This window comes from Pollicipes pollicipes, unplaced genomic scaffold (genome assembly GCF_011947565.3).
Source record: "Pollicipes pollicipes isolate AB1234 unplaced genomic scaffold, Ppol_2.1 Scaffold_6686;HRSCAF=7923_pilon_pilon_pilon, whole genome shotgun sequence".
In the NCBI taxonomy this organism is placed as follows: Eukaryota; Metazoa; Arthropoda; class Thecostraca; order Pollicipedomorpha; family Pollicipedidae; genus Pollicipes; species Pollicipes pollicipes.
In genome coordinates this window covers 6,892,949-6,919,863 of record NW_023596921.1, presented here as the reverse complement: position 1 = coordinate 6,919,863, position 26,915 = coordinate 6,892,949, and the positions used below count along the sequence as shown (strand labels likewise).

Genomic DNA, 26,915 nt, shown 5'->3' with positions numbered 1-26,915 from the left:
TCATACATTATTAAAGGCGTTTCTGGCAGTGGCCTGCGGACTAGTGTCTGGCGCCTACTGATCAGCCTGCTTAGCTTGAGCCGCTCCATGGTGCTGCTTTTCCAATGGTAGCGAGCGATTAGCCTCTTCTAAAGTGGCCAGGTTTGAACATCCGCCAGCGGTGCGATGCACTGCCAGCGCTTATCAATAACATGCCTTCAAAGTGTTTTTGCTTCCATCGTGGTTGCGTCCCTGTACCGTTTTCCCGCGTTCCCAACCAACATTTCACGAAAAGCCGGCGAAAAGTCGGTTCGGGTCAGCCTGCGCCGCCAGAGCAAAGTTTAGTTGACGGAAATCAATCGCGGCCAGAGCTCAAGAAGTACACATATGGCGCACGAGACGCATTTAGTTTTGAGCCTTGTATCGAGACGTCATGCTACATAGTTGTGGACGGCATTAAGGAATCAAAGAGATTTTGCAACATTTCAACGTCACGCAGATGTGACACGGCGGGTGCCGCGGTTGCAACGATTATTTACGTCGTAACTTGAGGTGGCGCGACACATGGTCAGCAGCGACAGAGTCGGCGTCTTTAACAAAGAACAGCGTTCCACATCCAAGAGCAGCTGCGTGACAAGGTCAGAGCAATATGACAAAGTTCAATCCGCACCACCCTGCGTCATCCCAGGTGAATTGGTCAAACAAACGCGGCGATAAGTTTCGGCGTGGCTTCATCAGGCGGCATACGCCTTGGAGTGGCTCGGGGAATAATGATGGATTGGCGGCCGTCCGTCCGTGCGTCCGAATGATGGAATGTCTGGCCACACAGCGCCGCGGCGGGGAAGTGTGACTAATGCATGATCTTGATCACATATGGTGTGAATGGGGGCGGGGGATGTCAAGAAGCCCAGCAGGAGCACAAGAGCGGACGGCATAAGTAGCCCTCTAGCCCGCCTCGTGCCGAATGCCGCCACACGTGAGCCGTAATAGGGTGAGCGCAGATATGAAGGTGTATCAGATCAACACGTTCCTGGCCACTCCACGAGGCCCCCGGGGCTGGCATTGGACGGATGTTGCTCGGTCCCCATCTGGCGCCAGTTTCCAGCAGCTGCGCGCCAGCGCGCCGTCTCAACACCGCCGTCGCCGACGCCTGCGCCGACAGCGGGAGACGACGTCCCGCGTCGGGGCCGACACTGCTCCGTCGGGGCCGGCGGGGCACGGACGCGCACCGCGGCCCTACACCCGCGCTGCTGCTGCCCCGGCGCTCGCCGCCCGCGCGCGAGCAAGGCTCAGGAGCTGCACACCGCCATGGACAGCGACGGAGGCGAGGCGGCGCCGGCGATGAGGGCGCTGATGCTTAATCAGTCGCTGGCCCCCGCCGCCAACGGCACACAGATGCCATCCGAGCTGGAGACGCTGCAGCACGTGCTTGACCCGCTGCAGTTCTACTACACGCCGCTGATCGTGGTGCTCGGCACGGGAGGCAACGTGGCGTCGATGCTGGTGCTGTTCCTGACCAAGCTGCGTGGCCAGTCGTCCAGCTACTACCTGTCGGCGCTGGCGGCCAGCGACACCGGCTTCCTGCTGACCCAGCTGGTCGCCTGGCTGGAGAACGTGGATGTGCCGCTGTTCGTGCAGCCGGTGGTGTGCCAGCTAACGCAGTACGTGGCCAGCTGCTGCAGCTTCCTCAGTCCCTGGTTTGTGGTCGGTTTCACGGTGGAGCGGTTCGTGGCCGTGTGCTACCCGCTGCACCGGCCCAGCTTCTGCACGGTGCACCGCGCCAAACTGCTGGTAGGCGGCCTGACGGCGGTGGCGGCCGTCTCCAACACGTACACGCTGGTCATCATTCGGCCGGCGGCCATCGCCAACCGCCACCAGGTGGTCTGCGACGTGGACTTTGACCGCTACCCGAGCGTCGGCTTCTGGCTGATGGGCGCCGACGTACTGGCCACGTTGGTGCTGCCGTTCCTGCTGATCGTGCTGCTGAACGTGCAGATCGCGCGCGCCATCTGCCGGCTGGAGCTGGTGCGGCGCATGATGTACGTCACATCGGCCGAGCAGGGCACGCCGCGCGCCAACAGCCAGCAGAAGATCACCAAGATGCTGCTCATCGTGTCGTCTGTCTTCCTGATGCTCAACCTGCCCTTCTACGTGATGCGCATCTGGGCCTTCATCGCAGTGAGTAGCGCCGCCGCGACCCGGGGCGGACGTCGGCGATGATTTACGTTCGAGGCGGGGAGATTTCAGTTCGGTACATGTCTTGAAACATGTCCGCTGTCGCACCATTGGGCTTTGCAAGACAGTAAGCCGGTCAGCCAGCGAGAACACGGACACCCATTGGGGCGCCTAGCTCAGACCTGAACAGGCAGCATAGATTCAACGTCGACCTCATGGAGCAATCGTTGTCATTTGTGTTGATGGGCCAGGCTTCCAGATAACGTGCAGGACTTCTAGCGGACCATGAAGTTAACATCACAGACTATCGCACGCGGCACACAATATCTGCGCTTTAGCAGACGCAGATAATGAACAAATGTATAATCCATCACTGGCTGGCGCTGAAACTTGCCCGAATTACCTTGCACTGCAGATCTGCCACTTTATTTCGGGGAAAGGTTCTTGCCTACATAATCGTAAGAGAACAGAACAGAACAGAGAAGAGAACATAATTGGGAGCTGTTTTCAGGATCTTTCGACGCAAAACGCCTTGCTTATTGACCTAAATTCCGAGACTAATATACAACTTCTCACAGATGGAGCTCATTGATCTAGACACGCATAACCTATCTGCGGTTATTTCTTCGCGGCCCACCAGCGGCAGCACTTTACCCGCAACACCAGTCATTAATTTCATCCTCATTTTACCGCACGCAGAAGGCTGTTATGTAACTATGTTCCTAGCCGTACATGTACGTCCTTGTCACTACGCTAATGGTTTCTCACTCGCGATAACGTCACCTGAACGGTATGTCCGTGGCCCGGGACGACACCCGCCTTAGGAGACACATGAAGCGACGCCCCCCTCAGCAGACGCCTGAGGCGTCGCCCCAAAGTTTTTTAAGCAGGATGGTGGTCAAAACGATTTTTTGCACAGGCGAACCTTCCCAACCCGCAGCCACTGGTCGAACTCTGCAGCGGCATCAACAGAATTTCGCCCCGGGGCGTGGGGCAAGTCTGATCCTCATGACAAATGGAGGGCCATGTAGTTAACGTCATGCCATGCGCGTAAAACGACGGCTGAAGAATGATGATGTCGCATTTGTTTGTGCAGCCAGGTACCGCGGTTCGTAATGACCATTTTCCAAGGTCCATTATTGCCCACAGAGCTAATGGTGTACGAACGACTGGGGTGAAACAACAGCTTTGCTTTCGTGACAATCTAACTGGTTTCCTCATATCTGCGTCTTTGTTGCCCAGCCCGCCATGCGCATCTCATGAGGTAACATGGAGGGTGGAAGACCACCACAGTCTAGGTCAGTCTCAGACTGACCCGGACTAGGATTGCATCCCGGACTAGGATTGTATCGGACCGGATTCAGAAGGATCTGGACTGAGGGGACAGAACGACGGATCCGCCATACACTCTTAGCCTGCTTAAAAGCATACCGCTTTCACACCTGATCACAAAGGTCACGTGTTAGCCTCTGCTTGCATGCCACTTACACTTCGGTGCGGCCGCTTTATCAAACCAACAGAGTCGATTCCGATCACTGGCCGTCTTTATAGGCCCTGCTCGCCTTTCAAGTGCTCCTGCCGATCTGACGGATGCCCTTACAGGGCACCAGGGGCCTACTGAAGGAACGTTTAGGATCACCTGCTGCCAGGTTTAGCCCATAAAGGGCCGGTATGGGCCCTCATAAAGAACCTTTGGAGAATTATCCAGCCAGCCTGTAATTTGAGCCCTGTTTGCAGAGATCACATTGTCCTCTTGTAAAACAGCCAACTGCAGTTGTGAGGGGCTCCAGCTTGCCTATACAGATGCTCCTGCCCATCCGATGGTACCCGGCCTCAGCGGGCCCATTAAGCCGTCAGGGGGGGAAGGGGGGGGCAAGCCTGGACTCTAGAAAGGGTCTTTGCCTCATTGCCTCCCCCTTCCCTTACTAAGCCACGGGGTGTTAATCGATTTGGTGTTTTCGCGCTTTGGATTTGGTGATAATGATCTGCTAGCTTTCCACTTCTGACCGCGCAACCTGGCACTTTTGCACCCAACCTGCATACTTACCGCACGCTAGCGCTTCGTGCTAATAAATCGAGCATTTAGCCATATGTTTCGCCTTAAGTCTCCCTGAGGGAATCAATCGCGCCTTTTGTGTTATGCTTAGCTGGCAGCTTTTATCACAACCTTTTGAGCCGGCTAGAGGTGGTTGTCACTTGCAGCTCTCTTGTGTACCTAAACATTAAGGACGATTTCAGCGAACATTTGGGCCTTGAGGCCTAATATCTCCAATTGCAATGAACAGGCCATTTCCATCCCCATTTGAGCACCCCCGGGTGTCTTTACATACCACTTCTTCTGGCGTTACCTGCTATTGATACGAGTACGACGCACATGAAAAGACGTCCGTGTCAACAGATCATTAGGCAAACAACGTGCGATACGCATACGGGATTTTCCCATGCAGCTCGACAGTGCGGCGAAAGTCGTAAAGCAATCTTTCATCCAGACCGCAAAAATCGTTAGAGTTTACGACTATTTTTTCGTGCACGACGCATTAATTTTTCTTCAACATTGCTGTGTCTAAATGTTTAAACTGCGCCCATTTCACATCAACATACATAGACACGACGCGGATCCACGGTGAAAAACAATTTCGGTTGTCAGGTAGCCATTACAACCACCTGGCGCTGGACATCCTGCCGGTTCCATTCGATTAGATTGTGACCACAAGTCTGGGGATTTTGAAAGGACCCTTCGCTGTTAGTTACGTAACAGCTTCCCGTATGATACGTTACGTTTTCGAATGAGGATGAATTCCGTTTGCCGCACAATCAGCAACCGGCATTTTTCTGACGTTCATTCAGCCGAAGAATCAATCACATTGAAGCATACGCCACAACAAATTCAAGGGGGAAAGCGCAGCACCGGCAATGGCCGAACCTGGATCACTGTGGGCGTACATAGAATGCGTATAGACCAGATATTTACCAGATTATGGCTGAAGCCAGATGACAAACAGCCTCGGCCGGCGGAGCTGGAACTGATCCATGCAGTGGTCGGCGGGTCGGATATTTCCTGTACAGCGACAGCATTCAAACCGAAAAAGTTGGCAGTACATGGGTGCCGCCAGCGCGTGACAAATTTCGAGCGTTTTTTTACTTAATCCATTTTATCACCACACTTTTAAAGACGTAGCTTTCGACGGGGGAGGCAGCAGCGTTCAGAGTAACACACGGTCCAGCACTGTCGTATCACGGCGGCCTGACCGCCGAAGTGGCGGCAGCGCCCAGCCTCCGCTCGCCACGTCCCAGAGACTGCCGCTCTGGTGCAGCGTTGGCGGCAACAGGATACAGAGCCACAGGGCAGTCCTCGTCGCCAACGCAGACACGGACCGGAGCCCCGGGGCACACCTGGCAGTGGTCGATCGCCGCAGTCAGCCGTGCTGGTCGTCTTTTCATGTCGGTCACGTATAAAGGCTGCAAGCGCAGCGCACAAAGCGCATAAGGGCTGGCGATCCCTCGCCTCTAAAAAAATAAATCTGACGTGGGTTCAAAGCCCGTCCTCCGAAGGACTGCACGACGTCGCCTACATTATAGAGCGGATCGAACCCGCAGCTTGTGCTAACTTATGCTGTACCACTAACCGCATGCCACTGGCCGCTGCAGCTGGACGAGGACGCTGTCACGAGCATTTTGCTCCGACCTGGCGTCCAAAGCGCGGCGAATCGCCGGCTGGGAGTGTGCCGCGTGGTTTGCGTGCCGCGGACGCTGCACGTCTGACCGTGTGCCGGTCCGTTTCAGACACTGACCGGCTCGACGCCGGACGTCAGCGTCTGGCTGGTGGTCGCCCAGGCCGCCGCCAACAGCCTGTTCCAGCTCAACTTCGGCATCAACTTCCTGCTGTACTGTGTGTCGGGTCAGAACTTCCGACGCGCTGTGCGCTCGCTGTTTTGCGGGCCGCGCCGCTCCGTCTCCTCGCGCAGCAGCTCGACGCTGACGGAGCACATACCGCTGACGTCCCGCTGTCGCCGCTCGGTCGGCGCCGTCTGCGCCAGCGGCGTGCCCAAGCGACCTGTGGTACGCGGCTCGCCGCTCTAGGGTCGCGCCCAGTCACATCCCGTCCGTCGTCGGCCGGCTCGTCGACCAGGCGACCACCGACCGTGCGGACCGCTCACTTTGCGACGGCATGCGAGTCGCACCGCGCTCGCCACGGCCGACCGGCTCGTGTTCATGTTTGACGCGTCTGCCTCACGTCACGGCCGCCTGCCCCACGCCCGACGCCGGAGCAGCGTCCTGGCGTCCGGAGACGCGCGGCGAACGTCGTAGCTGGCACGCCACGGCCGCCCTGCGAGGCAGCGCGGCCGGCGGCCACAGGTGGCGGGCCAGCGGGAGACGGACAGCGCGAGTCCGCCAGCCGGGCGCCGGACGGCCGCCGCCGGCGCCTTCGGGCCAGGCTGGCGGCCGCGCCGACAGCTGTAGCAGTGTCAGCGCGGGGGCGGCGGCCGCGCGCGCCGCCCCGCCCGTCGCCGTCTCTGTTGTGTGCGTGTGTACGTGTTGGTGTCAGCAGGCTCACATTACAGCTGGACGTCGCGACCCGCTGCGTGTGATGCGTCAGCGGCAGCCGGCCCTGATCACACGCACCACGGCCGGCGCCGCCGTCAGCAGCCGCCGCCTGTTCGGAGAGCCGTCGCCATAATGATGGTGATGATGATTTAGGCTTTAGGGCGCGCCGACTACCCTGGTCATATGACGCCAACACACTTCTTATTCAAACAACTTCGGCGACCGGTCTCGGCTTTGTCTCGGCGGGGGGGGGGGGGAGGGGGAGGAAGGAAGAGGCAGACTGATATAGCATCAGGCTGCAATGTTGGAGAGCAACGTTCGGCCCGAAGGCACCGAACCGAGTCGAACGCAGATGCATTTGCGAATATTCCGGCGCAGTTCGCTTCGGGGGCAATCCGTATTCTGTGGGAATTCGCAAACCGATCTTTGCTGGGAGGCGGGCTTTGAATAATGCACGGGTACATTGTGGCCACTGCTAAGTGCAGGCAGACGTCAGCTTCTTCCGGTGGAGAAGTAAAACGTGGGCAAGAAAGCACGAGTCGCCACAGGGACTTCCACTCCACGATTAACTGAACCTTGATGGAATGGAAGCAAAACAATTTCTGAAAATAGAAGAAAAGATGGCAGCTGGAATAAAGTCAAGTCTATTGAATGCAGCCAGAGATGCGTTAGGGCTGAAAGAAGTGTGACTAAAAACAAATCGTCCAGATCCGACTCGGAAAGACATGTTATCGGATGAGAGCCGGGACTAAGTGGACCTTCTAAGTAAAGACCAAACCTGAAGCCGAACTCAGCCCCCTGTGTGTGTGTGGGGGGGGGGGGGGGGTAGTCGGCGTCGAGCGCGTCCAGGCGCGACCGAGCACAAATCGGTGGTGTCACAGGTAAGACGCTGCAGGGGGCCAGGAAAGCACCACAAGACGCCGGGTCGCATGTTCGGGCTGCCAGAGCCCTGACGCATAGACTGCTATTGTGCTGTCCTTACGTCGACACATGCCTAGCCATCATTAGGCCGGCGTGTGGGCGCTACACACAGAACAGTCGATTTGCTACGGAAACGCTTCTAAAATAGCTCACAAAGAACGCCAACCACAACCAGTACAAAATGGGCCTTACACGTTTCCCACACCGAGCTAATGACAGCGCCGCGATCGTGGTTCTGTCACGACACCGCGGCCGTGGCCAGCACCGCCGACACCATCGCCAGGCTGCTCCTGCCGCGTGTCACGTGTCCTTCAACGGCAGCCAGTCGAGCGGGACCGGAGGCTGGGGGCTGGAGCAGAGGCGACTGCCACCCGCGCGGCCCTGCCTCAGTCCGAGCGGGACCGTTGGCTGGGGAGTCGGGAGCAGTGGCGGCCGCCACCCGCGCGGCCCTGCCTCAGTCCGAGTGGAACCGTTGGCTGGGGAGTCGGGAGCAACGGCGGCCACCACCCGCGCGGCCCTGCCTCAGTCCGAGTGGAACCGTTGGCTGGGGAGTCGGGAGCAGCGGCGGCCGCCACCCGCGCGGCCCTGCCTCAGGCGGTCCGTCCGATCTCGCCGCTCCAGCGGTGTCAGGGCAACCGATGTTGCCGGTCGTTAGCTACGTGTGGCGCGCATCCCACAACCATCCTCGTCGCTCACATCATCAGGTATTCATGCCGTTCAATCGATACAGGCTCGAGCGCAACAAGGCAAGGACGAAGGCATTAGCCTGTTTCTGATTACCTCATTCTTCAACGGGCTGCGTGCAACGACCACCGCGATGAGGGCGACGGGGTCAAAACAGATCTGAAGACTGTTATTCAGCATCTGTAAACATTCGAGGAAACCGAAAAATCGCGATCGGTAATGCGGGTTTTGCCTCGCTACGCTGCAGCATCACGGCATCAGTGCCACGCCGCGATGGTGGTGTGATGTTATATTCAGTAAAAGGTGGGATGGATACATTTCAGGTTGTTCAGCGCAGCACAAATGTAGGCTGTTTGATGGAAAAATTGCAAAACACTTAAGTCACAAGACATGTAAGATGTGGCGATGTGTGTGAAAGTTATTATCAAGCCAGTCTGGGTGGCCAACGGTCCGTGTTGTTCTGAACGTTGTCGAATCGCTCATTTGCTCTTTTTCCGTATGAGTTCATCTCTAGTGTGAGGCTGGGAACAGCTGGCCGCGTTTAGATGGCGAACTATTGAAGCAATTCTCATTCTGGTGGGCGTTGGCGTTGCTCTATCTTCTGGACTTTTGGACTGCTCTATCTTTGACGGTTCGTGCGAGAATGCCCCGGGCCCGAAAATGCATCCAAACAAAACATTTAAACGCTTGAAGATACACAACTTTGCAAGGACACTAACACTTCTTTCACGACCAATGTGTCACAATATATACGTCTACAATGTGAGCTTCTTCGGCACAGGGCTCGGCAGGAGCCATGCGGCTGGTAAGCTGACCAGCACCGACGGGAGCGGGCTAACAAAGGCAAGACGCCTGGCTCTGCGGACGGCCCTGTGTCGTCTCGCTCGCAGCGGCGCTCGGGGAGGGAGGGGGGGGGGGGGCAAGATGTCTGGCTCTGCGGACGGCCCTGTGTCGTCTCGCTCGCAGCGGCGCTCGGTCAGCCCGCGACTCGCTCCTCTTCAACCGCACACGCTGGCGCAATAAGCCGAACGATCAGATGCTGTTCAGAGGCGGGGTCTTTGTCGAAACGCCGTCAGAAACAATAGCGTACGCTGCTTCAGCTCAAACAACAAAGACGTATCTACCCGGTGTTTGCTCTGGAACGTGGTTGTTAGCCACATAACAAATGCCAAAAAACTACTGTCACAGTGATAACACAGAACATGGGTTTCCATGCAACCAAAGCAGGTCTGGAGTGTTAGTCAATCAAAATATTCCCGTAATTTTGGGTTAAATAAGGAAGTTACACCAGTCATTAGACCGTCTCGCTACATTTCATCAGCAACGATCCCGAACAAAAAATCTGATAAAACGACCGCTGTTAGACAACAACGGGCCCGAAAGACGTGCACATCATCTGATCGCTGTAATGATGTCATAGCTCGCTCCCCTTTATCTGTGTTCGTTCTCGCGGATGTACGCTCACTCGTAAGCGTTCCATGAGCGGCGTGCGCGCTCTGGTGTATCGCATTACGGTGACGCGAGATTACCCGCCGCTTATGAATGTTTGTCCTATTGACCCCGCGCGCGAGGCGTGCTGGCTTAATGATGTTGCCGAGGCGATGGTGAATGAAAGGCGCGGCCCCTTTCGTTTGACGCGGTGAACGGCGGCACGCTCACGTCGCGTAAAAAGCGCCGAACCTGCCTCAGCGACGGTTGCTCCGTTGGTAATGTTTGTGGCGCATGCCGGTGCTGAAGAGCGCGGCCGCCAACGAATGACACGGCGATCGGTCATGACGCATGAGCCGTAACGCTCGGGTCACCCGAGGTCAGCTGCATGTTCCGAACGGCTGAGCGTTCTGTCAGCCGACGGGGTTGGACTCGGGGCCACGTGAAACGGACATCGCAGGAGTGAACGGTGGCCAGAAGCTTACGAATCCACAGCACAGCAACTGTCAGGATCTCACTGTCACTGCCAGTAACTTTGTGCCTACGAGGTGAGATAGGTTGGGCGGCGCAGCGTAGTAAGAAAAAGGGGCAGAGGACGAAATACGGTCGATACTGTGCTTTGGCAACGGCCAAAATATCCCAAACACTCAACATATACATGCATGAGCCCCTCCCCCCAAAGCAGGCATGTGAACTGAAGGTGATGACACTTGGCTGATGGCCTTTGTACATGGATAAAGCGTACTTCCATTGCACCAGACACGTAGATTCGATCCCCAGATACACTCCACGAGGCCGGATCAAAAATGTCAGATGTTGTACCCGTTAGGCCGTACAACAGTGGAACTTAACATTCGCCCCCGTCAGATAGAAGCATGGCCGAGGTACAGGAATTCAGCAACTAGCCCAGTGACCGACGGGCACTTGGCGGCCGAAGCTGTAAAGAAAGTACCAGAACGTACTGCTGTAAATGATCAACCGGAGTGCCAGAACATTGTTATATTAACGATACAGTGCACTCATTAGGCAAGCCCGCAGATTAGAGTAAAATAGTACGCTGAACAATGAAACTAAATTTAATGCAGCTGGAACGAACCCCGCAGAAGTCAGTGCGTCACAGCTTCAAAGAGCGTACGTTGCTACCAACATCATAACAGGAGGTAACAAGGTGAGATCAAAAGAAAACTGGCCCTGCTTACGGTGCAAATGAAACAACCAATGTTTTAGCCTCGCGCGGAGCAAGGCGGGAACCAAGCCATCAGCAAGATCAGTCACGAGATAATGGTCAGTTGCCAAGCTCAGGCCTCAGGTACTGGTCAGTTGTCAACCTGACATGCCAAGACAGAGCTGATGTCATTACGAAGTGCCTTGAAGTAGTCTGAACACACCTCATAAAATACAAATGAAACGTGCTACTGCAGACATTGCTTTCTGAATTTACCCAGCACGTGAAGGAAATAAAGCCGGCGAAAAGTAAGCTGAAAGATGAATAAATTACCACGCACATAGCTCCTTACTGCAAGTGGAGACTGGTCTAGCCTAAGTCCGGATGGTCTCACACCGGAAATTATTTCAACTTCTTTGGAACAGGCAGGTTAACTAACGGCTATAGCGTTTAACGAGTGTCTGACGAAGAAAAATTAACTCGAGGTTTGACGTCAGACATCGTGTTTTAGTTTACGAAAAAAGGAGCGTTTGAGCGTTTGAAAGTCTAATTCGGCTAAAGCTATAGCCCTAGCCCAGTTAGACAATGCAACGCTATATATAAGATTCATACAAACACCTTGACTGTCAGGATCATGAGGACCTTCAATAAAGTAATTAACCAAGACCATATCGAAAAGTTCAACAAGAAACTCAAGGTAGATAATATGACATAGATTGTATAATATCGCTTCTATGAACGAACATAACCTGTAAGAACTGGTTTTACTTTTTCTTCAGCCATGATTTCGTTCATGGAGAGAATGTATATGTCAAGAAAGAATTCGGTTACATGCCCTTCACGAACAATTGAACATTTAGCATCTGTGTAACACGCAGCAGTGAGAGGCATGGCCAAGCACACGGCCTCCTATCTGAGCCTTTTGTTTAGAACGTCCTGAAACAAGACTGCCCTGTAAGTTGGTTCCAGATTTCGTTCCGCGTTCAGTCGTTAGCACGTGCGATGCGATCGGATGCAAGAACCAGAGGCGCACACGTATCTCACAGTTCTACGTGAGTGGACCCCGATGTTTAAAGCTAAAGGAGGACCTAGCTGGATAATGCGCCCTTCCTTATGTACCCAATATCTCAAACGCGATGGAATGGTGCTTAGGGTCCCGCAATGCAAATGCAAATCACGTGTTAACAGCACCGAGGCGTTCGTTTTAACCCATATGCAATGACACGGACAACTGGAGCTATGGGTACGCCGGATCGTTGCTCACAACTTTATGAACTGAGAGGCAAAAAGCATGAGCGTAGTTGATCGGTGATCTCGAGCATCAGCATCAGGCACATGCATACTGTGTTATTAATGAAATGTTCATGCATCACGCTTCAGCATTAGCAAAGAAAACCAGTCGCAATTCCATGGCATCCAACATATACGACGCTAATTTCACCAGCTTATGTCAGCAGTAATGCCCATAATCGTAATTAAAGTAATCGTATCGTAATCGTAATCGTAAAAGTTAAAGTAATTAAAGTAAATACCCATAATAAAAGTAATCGCAATTCCATGGCATCCAACATATATGACGCTAATTTCACCAGCTTATGTCAGCAGTAATACCCATAACTCTGTAATGCTTTGTTAGGACCCCAAGAGTTAACACGCGTCCGGGTGGCCGGTTGGATACCCTTCGCTCAGGTGGGGATCAATTTAACCCCCTGAAATCTCAGAGACTATGGGTTAGAGACACCAATTCACAGGGCGTGTTGGCCTGCATGTGAACTCGCTTAAGACAAAGTTTCAGGTTACTACGTCATGGCCTTCGGGCCAAATAAGGTCAAACAAGGTCAAACCCTGGGTCGACATCCAAAGTGCCCCCAGAACCTAGGCACCTGTTCTAAGCGAAAAGACACATGCTCGCCTAAGGTCAGTGATCTTGTTTGACCTTTCAAAGGTCACGGTCACCAAAATTATGTAAGACTGCTTTGAGTTTTGTATTTGAATAAACGACAAAAATTACGCCAGGTAGTGCGTTCCCAACACAAAATGTCGACCTCGGTCACCTCAGGACAGTAATATTCTGACTTGAACGAAATCCATGGAGGATGTATAACGCGGTTTCTGTTATCATTAAATTCGAAACGATTGGTTATGATCTTGGTTTGACCTTACCTGACGCTCTGCCAATTGATTTTTTTCATTTAATTGTTGTGTTGCCTAAGAAAGTATCTCAGGGATATATGGCTTCGTCTAACACTTCGTTGTTGCATCAGATTGAGCGATTCCCTAGAAACTGTCTTCCCCGAATCCATGGTCTGATTTTGACCTGCCGTAGGTCAGCGACCTTCCAAGGTACATCTAAATTTGTGAAACCGAACGATCCGCTATTTAATTGTCTACAGCCACGTAAAATTTGGCGCGGCTACGCAGCGCGGTTCGGACACCATTCCGGAAAAACCTTCGGCGGGGGTCAAATTGACCCGCCCAGGCGCGTATTAGCCATCCGTCAAATATGTCCTGAAAATCGACCTCTTCCCGCAGCCTCTTCAGCAGAGCCCGTCAGAAGTCAGCCGGGGGAGGTTGAGCTCGCCTTTCGAGCGCCCGTACGGCGTGGATGAGGGACACCGACCGATGAGGGGCTGAAAGCGGCTCGGCTTAGGGCGCTCCAGCGCAAGCTGCCACGCGAACACAATGCCAACAAAATTATGATTCACGAACTGGTGGCGGGAGGGTATGAGTCGCTTTATGCCTTCATTATTCGGCTCAGGCTGGCAAAGACTGCAGCCGGTAACAGCGGGTGCAGGAAAGACCAGGTGACGACAGAGGGTGCTGCACTCCGAGTAGCACTCTCAGTGCCAAGCGTCGCCGAACGTTACGCTTCCGCCGTGTAATTACGCGGCTGACCCGAAGTTTCAGGGTCGAATAGTGACATCGGGGCTCACACAAAAGGGGCTGCTACGCGCGAAGGCTTATCTTAGAAATTTGATCCAATTCAATAAAAAGGTAAGCACTACACAAAAACATCCCCCAAAATCAAATGTCGCAGCAATGCCTTGGTTTTTATTTGATTTACATCGCCAAATTAGGGCCAAATGGCGATGTCCGTCTCCCACCCACTCGCCTGGCATGCGACAGAACCGACCGCAGAGCAGCCTCTTCAGCTCACTTCGATTTCTGTCGAGTTTCACCAACGCACCGTCGAATGAATGGGACGGTGACCAATCACTCCATCTGTTGCCTGCCTGCAGCCGAGGGCGTGCCCTTGGAGTTCCGTGGAGCAGCTTCGTGCCGCGTTACAGTTTAACGTCCCGGGATTGATCTGTGAGAAATAGCACTGGAGCACGAAATAAGTCGCACTGGAATATCACGTTCGCAATAACTGTACCAGACATTGTCTGACTGGTGATCAGCCTCCAAGCCGTGCAAACTGAGCCCATTCCTCTTTGACGATCTGGTGGTGCCGGTCAAAGCCAAGGCCCTAGAAGGTCAAAGCAAGTGTGATGAGACCCAAGCCATTCATCGGAACATTGACGTCTCACCATTCAACGTCAAGGATTTAATGTTCATCTTCCACTGTTGGTGTGCAGGCCACGGCTGTATCTATTTTGAGAGCAACCTTTCAATGGTTCCGTTTCACGCTCAAATTGCCAATTAGACAACCATGGCAAACAGTATTTTGGGTTTGACGCTCCAGTATCCGTAGTTCTATATGCTGTCTTTAAAACACTAGCATATCGCTGCGAAATGTGTACATATATATATATATATATATATATATATATATATATATATATATGCATAAATATAGATATCTACTTATGCCTTTTATCTTACACATAAATCAACTTCAGCTTAAAAATGCAAAGCAATATTGTCGCGAAGTTGAGACTCCACCAACGCATCGCTGAGGCTCTCCTGTCGCACTGAAACCATCTCCGATGACGATAGAGGAATTTGGCGGTGGTTGCACTGATAATTGTTCTCTGCTGACAACCGAAGTGAGAAGCCACATTAACGTGCGTGTTTACACATCGGGACTGGTGCTGTCAAGCGGCTAATTTCGGCCGAGCAGCCGGAACTAGCACTTCTGCGTAGGTCGTGCTTGGCTGACGCATGCAGCCTACTTCGGATAAGCGAGGCGTCTCGAGGCTGCGGGATAAAGCAAGATAGATACCAGATGATTGGGTTTAGTCGTTTGGATTAGAGCCCTTTCGACCAGAAATAATCATTTCAGGGCCGTGGGATGAAGGAAAGCGGTGAAAGGTGGGGCGGGCTTGCATATGCCTGGGGGGCCAACTGTCGAGTCTTAACGAGCTTTCGTGTGCGCGTTGGATACCCGGTCGGGGTCTCCCTTCCCGCGGAGCTGTTGGCTCACTCATGGCTAGCGTCTGCAGCCTGCCCTGCGAAGCGGGCTGTCGCCAACATGTTGGATGAAGCAAGCAAGCGGATAACATTGACGAATGGAGGATTGGGCGATTAGTTGTCCGGATTAGAGCCCTTTCGACCAGAAAGAATCATTTCAGAAATATGGAATATGAGAAAATGGCCAACGGTGGGGCAGGCGTGCACGCGCCTGGGGGGCCAACCGCCGAGCTTTAACCCGCGCATGTGCGCTGGGTACCCGGTAGATGTCTCCCTTTCCACGGGACCCTCAGCCCACTCGTGGTTTGGTTTTTGTTTTTCAATAGGAACGCTTTCGACCAAAAATGATCATTTCAGAGCTATGGGATGAAGGAAATGGTTAACGGTGGGGCAGACTTGCCTGCGCCTGGGGGCCAACCACTGAACGCGCGCATGTGCGTTCGGTGGTTGGGTATGGGTATCCCGCGCATGTGCGCTGGATACCCGGTCGGATACCCCCCTTCCCATGACACTCTCGGCCCACTCATGGCTGGCACATACGACCTGCCCCAGACGACCGGGATGTCGCGAGGGCGCAGGATGAAGCAAAGCAGAAGATGAGAGAGTCAGATGAATTGGGTGAAAAAAGGATCATGTAACCCAACGGCCAGCAGTGACCTTTTCCCGGGATTTGGTTGCGTTCTGCTATCAGCAGACAAACTTTAACCACTTAGGCCACCGCTAACTGATGGGTCGAACACTTACAGAATTATTCACAATAAGCACCGCGCAAACAACTAAAAATTCACACCCAGCTCTCATCATATCATCCATAGGACCACATGCAACGGCGCTTGCCTTCGCCACCTAGCGGTGACCCGCTCGTTGTGGTGTTCACATCTTGCCGCTACGGCGCCACCGACGCGTTGTTGAGGTTCTGTCACCAAGCATTTTAAGCAATACGACAGAGCGCGCAAGCGCTGCATGTTGGTCGGCGGCCGACAGCAGTTTACCTAGCTGTTTGCACGTTAATTCGCTGCATAAGTAAAGGTGATTCACAGCGATCAATGAATGCATTACTCAAGCTCTCTACAGGCATAAACTAAAACAGGCCGCACAACCTGTGTGAAGAATTATCTGCGATGGGGGTGCAGCGAAAGGGCTTGTGAAAAATGCGCAGTTACCTTTATTCAAGCCACCCCGGTTGAAAAAAAAACACGCAACTTACTTTCACAGGGTGTATTTTGGAGCCGCTGCAGACTGCGACAGACCATAACCACTGCAGCAACGTCGAAAAGTGACATCCCCAACATTGGGAAATCTGGCGCTGGTGGAGGCGGCCAGAGCGGTGCCGTTCAAGGTCATAGAATGCAGTCCAGTCGCAGAAGGCATTTGGAGAGCAGCATTGGAAACCACAACATTCGCCGATTTCCACTTAGTCGGCATTAACTGCAGCTGTACGTCTTGGATGAGTCGTACCAGTTTTTTGTCCGACTGTGGTTCGGTGGTTTACCGGCTTTCCCACAGGACTTGAAGGCACAGAATAAATCCGCGCTACAAGTGTTTGTCCTCAGTTTGAATTAACGCTATTCCATCCGCTATGGGGTTTTTAACATCACGTTTTAAACTTTTATAATAGACACCTCCGAGACCGCACATGCAAACATTCAGGGCAAGGGAATTGGTCATTGCCCCACTTCCATCAAAGTTGTAAGTGGTTCAACCCACGCTGCGGCACGGAGACAAATTGGCTTGCAGATAGTTTGTCTGCTGTCCTACTTGACAACCACGCATCCCCGGTCAAGGGCACGTCACTACGACGTCCCACCGGTCCCGGTCGTGAACTAAGACGGATAAGGGTCGGATCGGCACAGAAATCGCAGAAATAATCCAAAACACGTCTAAAAAGCCCGTCAACGCAAGTTCTTTAATGCATTTCTTAGTTTTCAGCTCCGCCGGTTAGTGAAGCAAGCGCTTGTGCGCTGGTCCCTATCGCTCCAGTTCTTTTATTGCAATCTCTGTAGTAAGCAGAGCCGTGACTTCAACATTCGATTTTTGAGTTTTGGCGTTAGTAGATTGTTGGGAAAATAAGGGACAGGTGACAAAGTAAATTGTCCTGGCCCCGGGTCGAGTGATCATATTCATACATCTGGAGAACGGGCGCAAAGCTCTTTCTTTGGCTCTTTTTTTCTTGGCTCCCAAAGCCTACTGATGATGCACAATTCCTTTATTTTGTTGTATTTATGGCAAACTATATGTAACACATTGGTGATCATTGCCTGCATCTTGTTTCTTTGTGTGGTTTTGTTTTCTTTTCAGTATTGTGGGAAAAAACATGTCCCATGCATTTGTGACAGCTAGAATTCACGCAAATGCGTGTTTCTGAAATTACTGATGGCACACTTCGCTTTTCTCACTCACCACTGATAGCCTAGACTGAGGATTCTCAAGATTTCAGCTATTGCAAAAAAGGAAATGATACTGTTTCCGCACAACAAAACCTTCCATCTTCTTTTCTTTCTGAACTATTTTCATTTCTGCACATCAAAATAAAAATGATTTATCGTCTCGTGTTTATTTTCTCGTTTACCGTCGGCAATGGGCTACCTGTTTGGTTTTGCCGAGAGCCCAGGCATACGAGACAACAGTGACAACACATTCACATTCCCAGCATAACTACATTGTGCATTTACTGTACCGCGGTCAACGCCTCAGCTATGGACGGCAGCATAAGCGAAATTGCCCGACACTAACGCGGCGCTTTTTCCCAAGCGAGGCATGAAAAGCATTTATCAGTTGTTTTCTCTCTCTTAACACTTATACCGATATTTAATGACATCGACCATCATCTTCCTCCCCCCCCCCCTCATATGCCATTCGTTCCAGATCATGCCTGTCATGTATCATGGAGCAGCATGACGCACCACAGCTGACCCCGGCAGTGATCTGACCGGCAGGCCGCCCTCCTGGGAGAGGGCCCCCTGTAGCTCGCGCTCATGACGCGCCACAGCTGACCCCGGCAGTGATCTGACCAGCGGGCCGCCCTCCTGGGAGAGGGCTCCGGGCAGCTCCCGCTCAGCCCGTGGGCTGCGGCTCTTCCCGGCTCAAACCTGAGGCGACCGCGGTTCTCTCCACCGGTTGCGAAGATGAGCCACAAACAGGTAAAAAAACATAGGCCGACGGGCACAAAAAAACACGAAAATCAAAATCATATCTCGTTACGCGCATCGGCCCTGCATGAGTGTCCAGTTGAGCAGTACGTGCGTGTGCGTATGTGCATGTGCTCGCGCCATCCAAAGCAGCTTCTGATATTGGTATGGCGAAAATGATAAAGGCTGGTGCCCACGTCTACGTAAGGTGAGCACTGCCGCTAACTCAAGAACGTGACCAAACCGACTGGTAAGAGAAAGGCGCTCACCGTAATTCGATTGTGTACAGGACTACTAATCTGATTCGATTTAATCTCAAACATATTAAGTTCCATTGACCTGGATGGAAGTTCGGAACCCGTTTGCGACGGAACCAAATGTCAATGAGCCGGCGGTTACAACCTCATAGATAATCATATTCCGGCTACGTCACCGACACGCTGCCCTAGCCGCTGGCATTTGGTGGTCATTCGCGAGCTGATGCTTAATTCAGTTACCACCAGAATAAGCACTACTCAAGAGCCGTGTGACTACATGAAACTCCGTCCACCGTCCATCCATGATGTGGAAGCGGCGAGCCGACTCGCGGAAACGTCAGGCGTCTTTTATGTGAACGACAAAATTATGCACTACAAATCAACTAATCCCCACGAATGTTTACAACAGTTTAATGACTCCGCACCAAACGCTATCCACAAAGTGTCAAAGAGACTATCAGGTCTTGCATTACACTTAAGCCTAGCTGCAACTTACAAATACTCTTCTGTACTACTTCAAATGAACAGGTCTAGCAGCGTAATTAATAACCAGTCGCACAATAGCCAAGCTTGCTATAATGGGAACGAACCTTCCCCGAGTCTTGAGCATTCCTCAAGAGTTGGGGAAGGCTCAAGACCGAAATATCGTCCGCAATGCAGAAAGTTTGGCTATTCCGATACTGTCGTTTTAAATAACGCCGCCACACGGTTCAATGGTTTCACACGAGCGTTCCGTCCAAATGAACAGGCCATTTAAAGCCAATAGCAGCATGAATAACAGAGCGGCAGCTTGATGGAGGCCGGTCAAAAGCCGATCAGGAAAGCTTCGCCGGGGTTCGCGCAACATCTGTTTTTGTCGGGGAAACTTGCATCGGTAATGAACATGTTGTTCATCAGAATTTGCCGCTTCGTTTATTTTTGTAAATTTACCACAGCATTTACCACTACATTCATGCATTCATCATCCACAGTCATTTGCGTGTTTGTGTTTATATTACGAACTACAGCTGCTGAACCGGCGCTTGCCGCGTTCCGTACGGTAGCCAATGAAGTGCGCAGTTGATGGGACCCGCATTAATACGCGCGAGCCTCTACAGACGCCTACGGGCCACAAGCTTCGCCCCCGAAATCGCTCACCGTCAGGAGCCCGTGGTGTTCGGCGGCACGACGACCACGAGTTGCCCACGGTTGCACAGCGGTGCGCCATCGGCACGTAGCTCATCTGGTGCGTTATTGGCGGAAAATGCGGTCTTATTGAGCAAAATTAAGCTGGTTGGGTACACGACCCCATGGAGGCGGCGGTAGACGCGCATATCTTGAATGCTCCCGACGCCAGAAAAAGATTCGATGAAGGGATATGAGCGGCGTTTGAAAAGGCCTTCCGTTCCTGGTTTTACGACATCATGAGTTCAGAAGAGCTATGCTGAGTGGGCAACCTTCAGTATACCAGGCTGTGCATGTTAAACAACGTCATAGAGCGGACATTAGTTATCTTGTCAAAACTCGATGTTTCCATCCGTGCTGATGTTAGAGCGTGTTAACGTTGCTTAACCAGTACCCCCTGGTATAGTGAAGGTCGACACACTGAACTCATAAATGGTACGATTATCACGCAGCTCATCGTAGGCAGATCTGTGAGCCAGGAGAACAAAATAACTGAGACCAATACCAAATCAAAACCAAAGCAAAGCACCTAACACACAAGAACGAGAAGGGATAAAAAAGACATACAACTACCTACGCCAAATTCGTCCCCAACCCTGAATGCGGCGACCGAGCTCTCGTGGATCGCTCTTCTGCAAAGAGGTGCCAGTAACGTCGGCGTGTGCGCGGCAGGCGCGGCCGGTCCGGCTGCACGCGCGCCGTCCGGCATCGCCGCCGGTCCGCGCGACCACAACTTGGCCATTAGCGCGGCCAGCAGCGGCCACGCGCAGCCGGCAAGTTTGACAGGCCGGCGCGGACGAGCGCACTGGCCGGAGGAGACGCAAATGACGAACGTGCCCGGCACGGACCGCGCGCGCCGACCAGGACACAGCCGACGCGCCGGCGGACGGCAGCCAGCTTCGACCCGGCGGACGGCAGCAGCTGCAGCGTGGCCGCCCAGGCGCGGCGATGAACCCTGCTCTGTCCAGCGCAGCAATCCAGCATTGGACTGGGGGCATGTCTGCCTCTGAGCAGCTGCGTTGTAGCCTTGACTGACTCCGAGGACGCGGCCTCGCCCACACGCACAGGAAAAATCAACGCCGACGGCAACGTCACAGTGGGACAGACTCGCAGTGCATGAGCTGTGTGCCATGACCAGCTCGTTGCAAAACCCGTTCTGAAATGGATCTTTAGAACGCATCCCACACTATATGTAATGCCCTGGGCAGCATTAAAGCGATGCCCCCTCCCCTCCCCTCAAAGTTATGCCGTGCCCAGACGGCGCTTGAAGACAAATCAGCAGTGGCTAAAACCGGAACCAGCCGCTTTAATAAAACCGACTTCACAACTCCAAGATCTACTTCCTGGGGTAGATCTGATAGTGTAACTGGATTCCGGTAGTCGTAAAAAGTACAGGTCCGCAATATGGAACTGACAGGCGCGCCACGTTCATTCTGCGATTGGGCCGCCTGAGAAAAGCGATCCACTCGGACATCGAAACGCGCGACAGGCGGCGCACTAGTGGAGAAGTCTCCGGATAGTTTTGCCAACGCAGTGATCGCGGAGTCCAAACCTGGGATCAGAGCGTCACGAATTTCGCACTGTTCTGCTCAACTTTGAGCTGAGCGATGCGAAACTGTCTACAACAGCGCTCTCGCCGATGTCACCGCGCCACCGGATCGTCTCTTCAGACAGACTCGATCATTGAAACTCGCCGGGCGGCAGCTCCGAAGCTAAACTCAACATCTTCTGTTTGCGTTTGTCGCGATCCGGGCGGCCGTGTCAGGGCGAAGGATGGGCACCGCGAAAACGAAGAGACCCTGACGTTCGCGGACCGCGTGGTGCGCCACGTTTTTCTTTCTTTCACGCCACTTTCAGACCATGTTTTGGGTGCCTCTTGAAGTGGTCTTTTTTAGTTTCTTACTTTTCGTCCAAAAAAGACACCACCTGAACAATGGTCGACAATCCAATCCAAAATACATTGAAAAAGCAGCATCCTTCTCATCTAGCATAACATGGAAAAAGCTCACACCACACAGCGTCTTCATGCAAAAATTTACGACGCGCCCGTAGTAAGGAGCGGTCCCCAATAGGATACTGAGAACGGATCTTGGTTCGCCATGCATTTTGTGTGGCGTCCAGCAGGCACAGGAAAAGAACAATGTGTGGAATCGTTTGGGGCTCGTCAGTCATGAGGGCGCCAGGCTACAGGCCGCAGGGCGAATGTGGCATTCCGGAAAGTTATTCCGTGACATTGTATCTTCGTCAAGGTTACGACTTTCAGTGAAACACCAGTCATCGTTTTAATTGTTTCAGTTTTTCCACAATAGGTACTTTATTGCTCGGATATTACGGAATTCTCCTGAGAAATATCTATTTTCACTTCACACCAAAACATCCCATGACTAATCTCAGAATACGCACATAATTTATGTCTAAAAAAAGTGGCTAACGGGAACTCCAGGCGATCGTTTCCTGCAATAAGAATGAAACGGAAATTATGGCCAGCGCCCGAAGATTTGTCCCTTCTTGGCACGTTCTTTTTGTGCCACAAGAAGTAAAATTATCAGCATATTAAATATCAGTATTTACTTTACAACAAGCTCAAGGGAGCTGATGTCATCAATAAACATTTAAATGATATTATACACCTGAGAACCCAGTTCTTGGAAAGAGCCCTCAAGGCCAGTAGTTAGTAGTCAGTAGTAGTTCAGAACTGAAGATTGCTCTTGCTCACTTCATTGATTTGATTGATTGATTGCTCACTTCAAAAACCGTTGCATTCTTCACCTGTTTGGGTGTTCCACAGTAACTGTTGACCACTCACATTTTAAAATAATCACTGCACACCTAAAAATGACAATGGGTTAAGACACAACGATAGACAATATCGCAAAAATCGTTTTCATGAGTACCACCATTTGGCGTAACTTAAAAACTTTCAAGTGACCAACTTGATGTAGACGATTCGATTAAAGGTAAAGATTAAATTTAGCATACAATAGCAAAAGAGCAGATATCCTATCCGCGTAAATGTGGAAATCAGCGAACGTTCGGTGCCAGCAAGCAATCAATGTATTGTTTTTCTACCATCTGAATACGAAACGTATTCTCTGCGCTGGATCGCGCTGGCTTTGGTAGTTTTCTACCTGCCTCGGGACGGCAGCATTGCTCTTTGCATAAAGTGGAAGTCATGTGTTTACAATGGGAAGACAGCCGTGGAATGCTCCCCACTAATGGCTTTGTTCGGCTGAATCACCGATCGGATCACGATTCAGACCCTGTTTGTGTCACAACCTAGGGGTGCTTACGATAGAGATATTACTTTTGAAACATTCGCGAGTTATGATGAGAATCAGTCGCGCATTAAAGCCACAATAAACTGGGTGTTTTAATGACCATCATGAAATGCCGGAGAGAGAGAGAGCGAAAGAGATGGAGAGAGCGAGCGAGAAAGAGACAAAGAGACAAGGAAAGAAAGAGAGAGAGGAGAGCCAGAGAGAGAGAGAGAGTGCGAGAGCGAGGGCGAGAGAGAGAGAGAGAGAGAGAGAGAGAGAGAGAGAGAGAGAGAGAGAGAGAGAGAGAGAGAGAGAGAGAGAGAGAGAGAGAGAGAGAGAGAGAGAGAGAGAGAGAGAGAGAGAGAGAGAGAGAGAGAGAGAGAGGAGAGAGAGAGAGAGAGAGAGAGAGAGAGAGAGAGAGAGAGAGAGAGAGAGAGAGAGAGAGAGAGAGAGAGAGAGAGAGAGAGAGAGAGAGAGAGAGAGAGAGAGAGAGAGAGAGAGAGAGAGAGAGAGAGAGAGAGAGAGAGAGAGAGAGAGAGAGAGAGAGAGAGAGAGAGAGAGAGAGAGAGAGAGAGAGAGAGAGAGAGAGAGAGAGAGAGAGAGAGAGAGAGAGAGAGAGAGAGAGAGAGAGAGAGAGAGAGAGAGAGAGAGAGAGAGAGAGAGAGAGAGAGAGGAGAGAGAGAGAGAGAGAGAGAGAGAGAGAGAGAGAGAGAGAGAGAGAGAGAGAGAGAGAGAGAGAGAGAGAGCGAGAGAGAGAGAGAGAGAGAGAGAGAGAGAGAGAGATAGAGAGAGAGAGAGAGAGAGAGAAGAGAGAGAGAGAGAGAGAGAGAGAGAAGAGAGAGAGAGAGAGAGAGAGAGAGAGAGAGAAGAGAGAGAGAGAGAGAGAGAGAAGAGAGAGAGAGATAGAGAGAGAGAGAGAGGAGAGAGAGAGAGAGAGAGAGAGAGAGAGAGAGAGAGAAGAGAGAGAGAGAAGAGAGAGAGACAGACAGACAGACGACAGACAGACAGACGACAGACAGACAGACAACGACAGACAGACAGACAGACAGACAGACACAGACAGACAGACAGACAGACATACAAGACAGACAGACAGACAGACAGACACAGACGACAGACAGACAGACAGACAGACAGACAGACAGACAGAGCAAGAGCCAGAGAGAGAGAGAGGAGGGAGGGAGAGAGAGATGGAGAGAAGACGAGAGGAAAGAGGACACGAGAGGAAAGAGGAAACGGAGGGGAGGAGAGAGGAGAGGAGAGAGGACACGAGAGGAAAGAAGAGACGCGATGAGAGAAGAGAGAATAGGAGACGAGAGGAGAGGAGAGGATAGAAGACCATGCCAGGGGAGATGGAGTGAAAACATTATTAATTTCTAAAAACATATGAACCCTCACAGTGCGACAGCGCAGGATTCGCGCAAACGCAAAGATCGCATAAACCAGGACAAGGCTCCTACACGGATTGTTTATTGTTGAAAGTAAGCACCATCGTCCAGCCGTCAGTGATCTCACCATGACTATGATAATGGTCATAATGTTGTGCGCCGACCGGTCCCGCCTGCACACCGGAGACCCTCACGGCTAACAAGGCCGCCTCCTCTGTGCTCTATCATTAATACAGCAACCAGGGACAAACGAAAATGGACGTTAACATGATCCCATTAAGAATTAGGCAAATCCTCGGAGTGCGATAAGCCCGTGGGATCCGCTGATGAAAGAAAAAATAATGCGGTGCGCTAATACTCGACCCTTGGCAGGTAGGGATGCGCGTATTTTTCATGCTATTATATCCCGGCACGGGGTAAGCTACCTGTTGCCCCTACCTACGCTGAAAATCGGCCAATTAGCATCGAACCGGGCGGCGGTCAGCCCAGCGCCTGAGCGCCTCAGGCTTGACAAACGGACCGGGCCGGTCATACATCTGGGGTCGGGACCAAGGGCAACATATCAGTGCCAAAGAATGGCGAATATGGGCCGCCAGAGAGCTAGGATTCAGATAGCATGCATTCATATTTACATCCTGCACACCTTACTGGATTAACTTTGGAACGCTGGAGCAAAGACCACATTTCGTATCAAGGACGTCGAAAACATTATTATTTTGCTGCTCTTGACCATCAAATTCATTACTTTATTTTCTTGCAGCTGCACGGTCCCAAACGTGTGACAATAACAGTGAAATGTTTGTCCTGCTTCCTGCCCCGAATGTACCATAAAACTTTTGGTGACCTGTTTTATCAAGCATTATGGTGCCCGTTATGCCCACAAACCACACCGAACGTAGCTTTGTCCTTCATCATATCGTTGTACCTACCTGTCCAGATGAGCAAAACACGATCACCGATGTGCGGACATGCGCTTTTGTGCAGGCGGCTGTACAGTAACACACAAAACTGGCGGCGGAGACGCAACAGTGCACAGCCTGACATACTTCACTGCCCGTGGCCGCTAGTTCAGAGCTCTGGTACGCCTCATCCAATAATCGTCGATTTGATGTCTGCCACGTAGCTGCTCACGTCAAATGTCACCATGCTGTTAAAAAGGTAAATTACCAACCCCAGGTCAAGTCCAGGTAATGCCAGGTCAAGGCCAGGCCACCTAATAGGACATGGTTTGTCTGCTCTTCTGATTCCCATGCCACACAGAAATCATTGGTTTAGTAATGCGCCAGGCTTTCTGACTCCTTAAAGGGAGCGTTTCACATTTGTATGGGGTTTTGAACTGACATGGCCATCTTGAAGATCATTCACTGCAGCTCACAGTTCTGTCCTGAACACCAAAACCCCTCTCGTTTCTGAGCTTCACGCCCGCGAAGATGTGCGGAATATTTCGGGGAAACTATTCCAAGGTCACCCAGGCATCCATACGCGATAAAAACGTCATTCAAAACCTACCATTCCGTTAACCATGCGGCGATCAGGGTTAAAAAAATACTATTATCGATTCGTTCATATCTGGCGTTCGTGCGCTCCATTTCCAGATACAACGGTAACTACGTAATATGAGATGACAATGGCGTAATATGGAAGGAAATGACGTAAGTTGTTACGTGCATTAGCGAGGAACATTATTCACATAGATAAGAAAGTAGTAGGCAAGACAGCAGTACTATCTTATCTATGAAAATAAATGACAATGGCGTCATCAGCAGTGATGTATCGAGGACCATAGTTACTGAACAGAGAAACTGTACTGTCTAGAGCAGACTTTTCACTTAAAAGTATATCAATACTTATACGTGAGCTAATCTCATCATATCTGATGCTTGCTTCAATATCTTCAAATGCCGAACATTCCCTTTAACACAAATGGACGTAGCATGTCGTTTCAGATCTAGCTAATCTTAAGCGTCAAAATAGGGGAAGCTATCCGGCCATGCCCCTCCCCTCCCCGGCTTCCAGACGAACAAAGATGGAAAATGGCGCATGACTGGACTTTGAGGAAAGTCTAAGCACCTTTCATTGCGGGAAGTTTGCTTTATAGTACACCTTGAGGTGGAGGCGAGCGAATCCCGATAAGGCATAGCACTGCTTACCAGGTCCATACGGTTCACTTTTCCCTACACGGGGACGCAGGCTAGTCCTAAACGTCGTTTGCCGTTGAGGCCTGAAGGTCAACTTTCCGCCCGAACTTAGAAACAATCTTTACACCGTGCATCTGAATTTAAGCTCTTCTGACAAATTACAGGCGGCGTCTGATCGCCTTATTGGGCGCCTGAGCTGCAATGCAGTGTGCGAGGTGGAGGGGATTTCTGAGGGAATTGCTGCCGAGCACTCTCTGCATGGAGCTTTTCCGGCCCTTTCACAGACTTTGGCACAGTGCCGTCGTTATTGGAGCTTAACGACGCACTCATCTG

At 51.9% G+C, this 26,915-nt stretch overlaps 2 protein-coding genes across 2 annotated transcripts in view; one reads left to right on the top strand and one right to left on the bottom strand.

The window, feature by feature from the left end:
• LOC119107375 (protein furry) overlaps positions 1-26,915 on the bottom strand; it is a gene marked incomplete at its 5' end in the record, with an annotated part of 43,807 nt that overhangs the window by 9,862 nt on the left and 7,030 nt on the right.
• On the top strand, positions 1,423-6,354 carry LOC119108656 (neuropeptides capa receptor-like). The gene is made up of 2 exons (XM_037232273.1): positions 1,423-2,157; positions 5,938-6,354. The coding sequence occupies exons 1-2, from the start codon at positions 1,477-1,479 to the stop codon at positions 6,232-6,234; spliced, it is 978 nt and encodes a 325-aa protein (XP_037088168.1). The 5' UTR covers positions 1,423-1,476; the 3' UTR covers positions 6,235-6,354.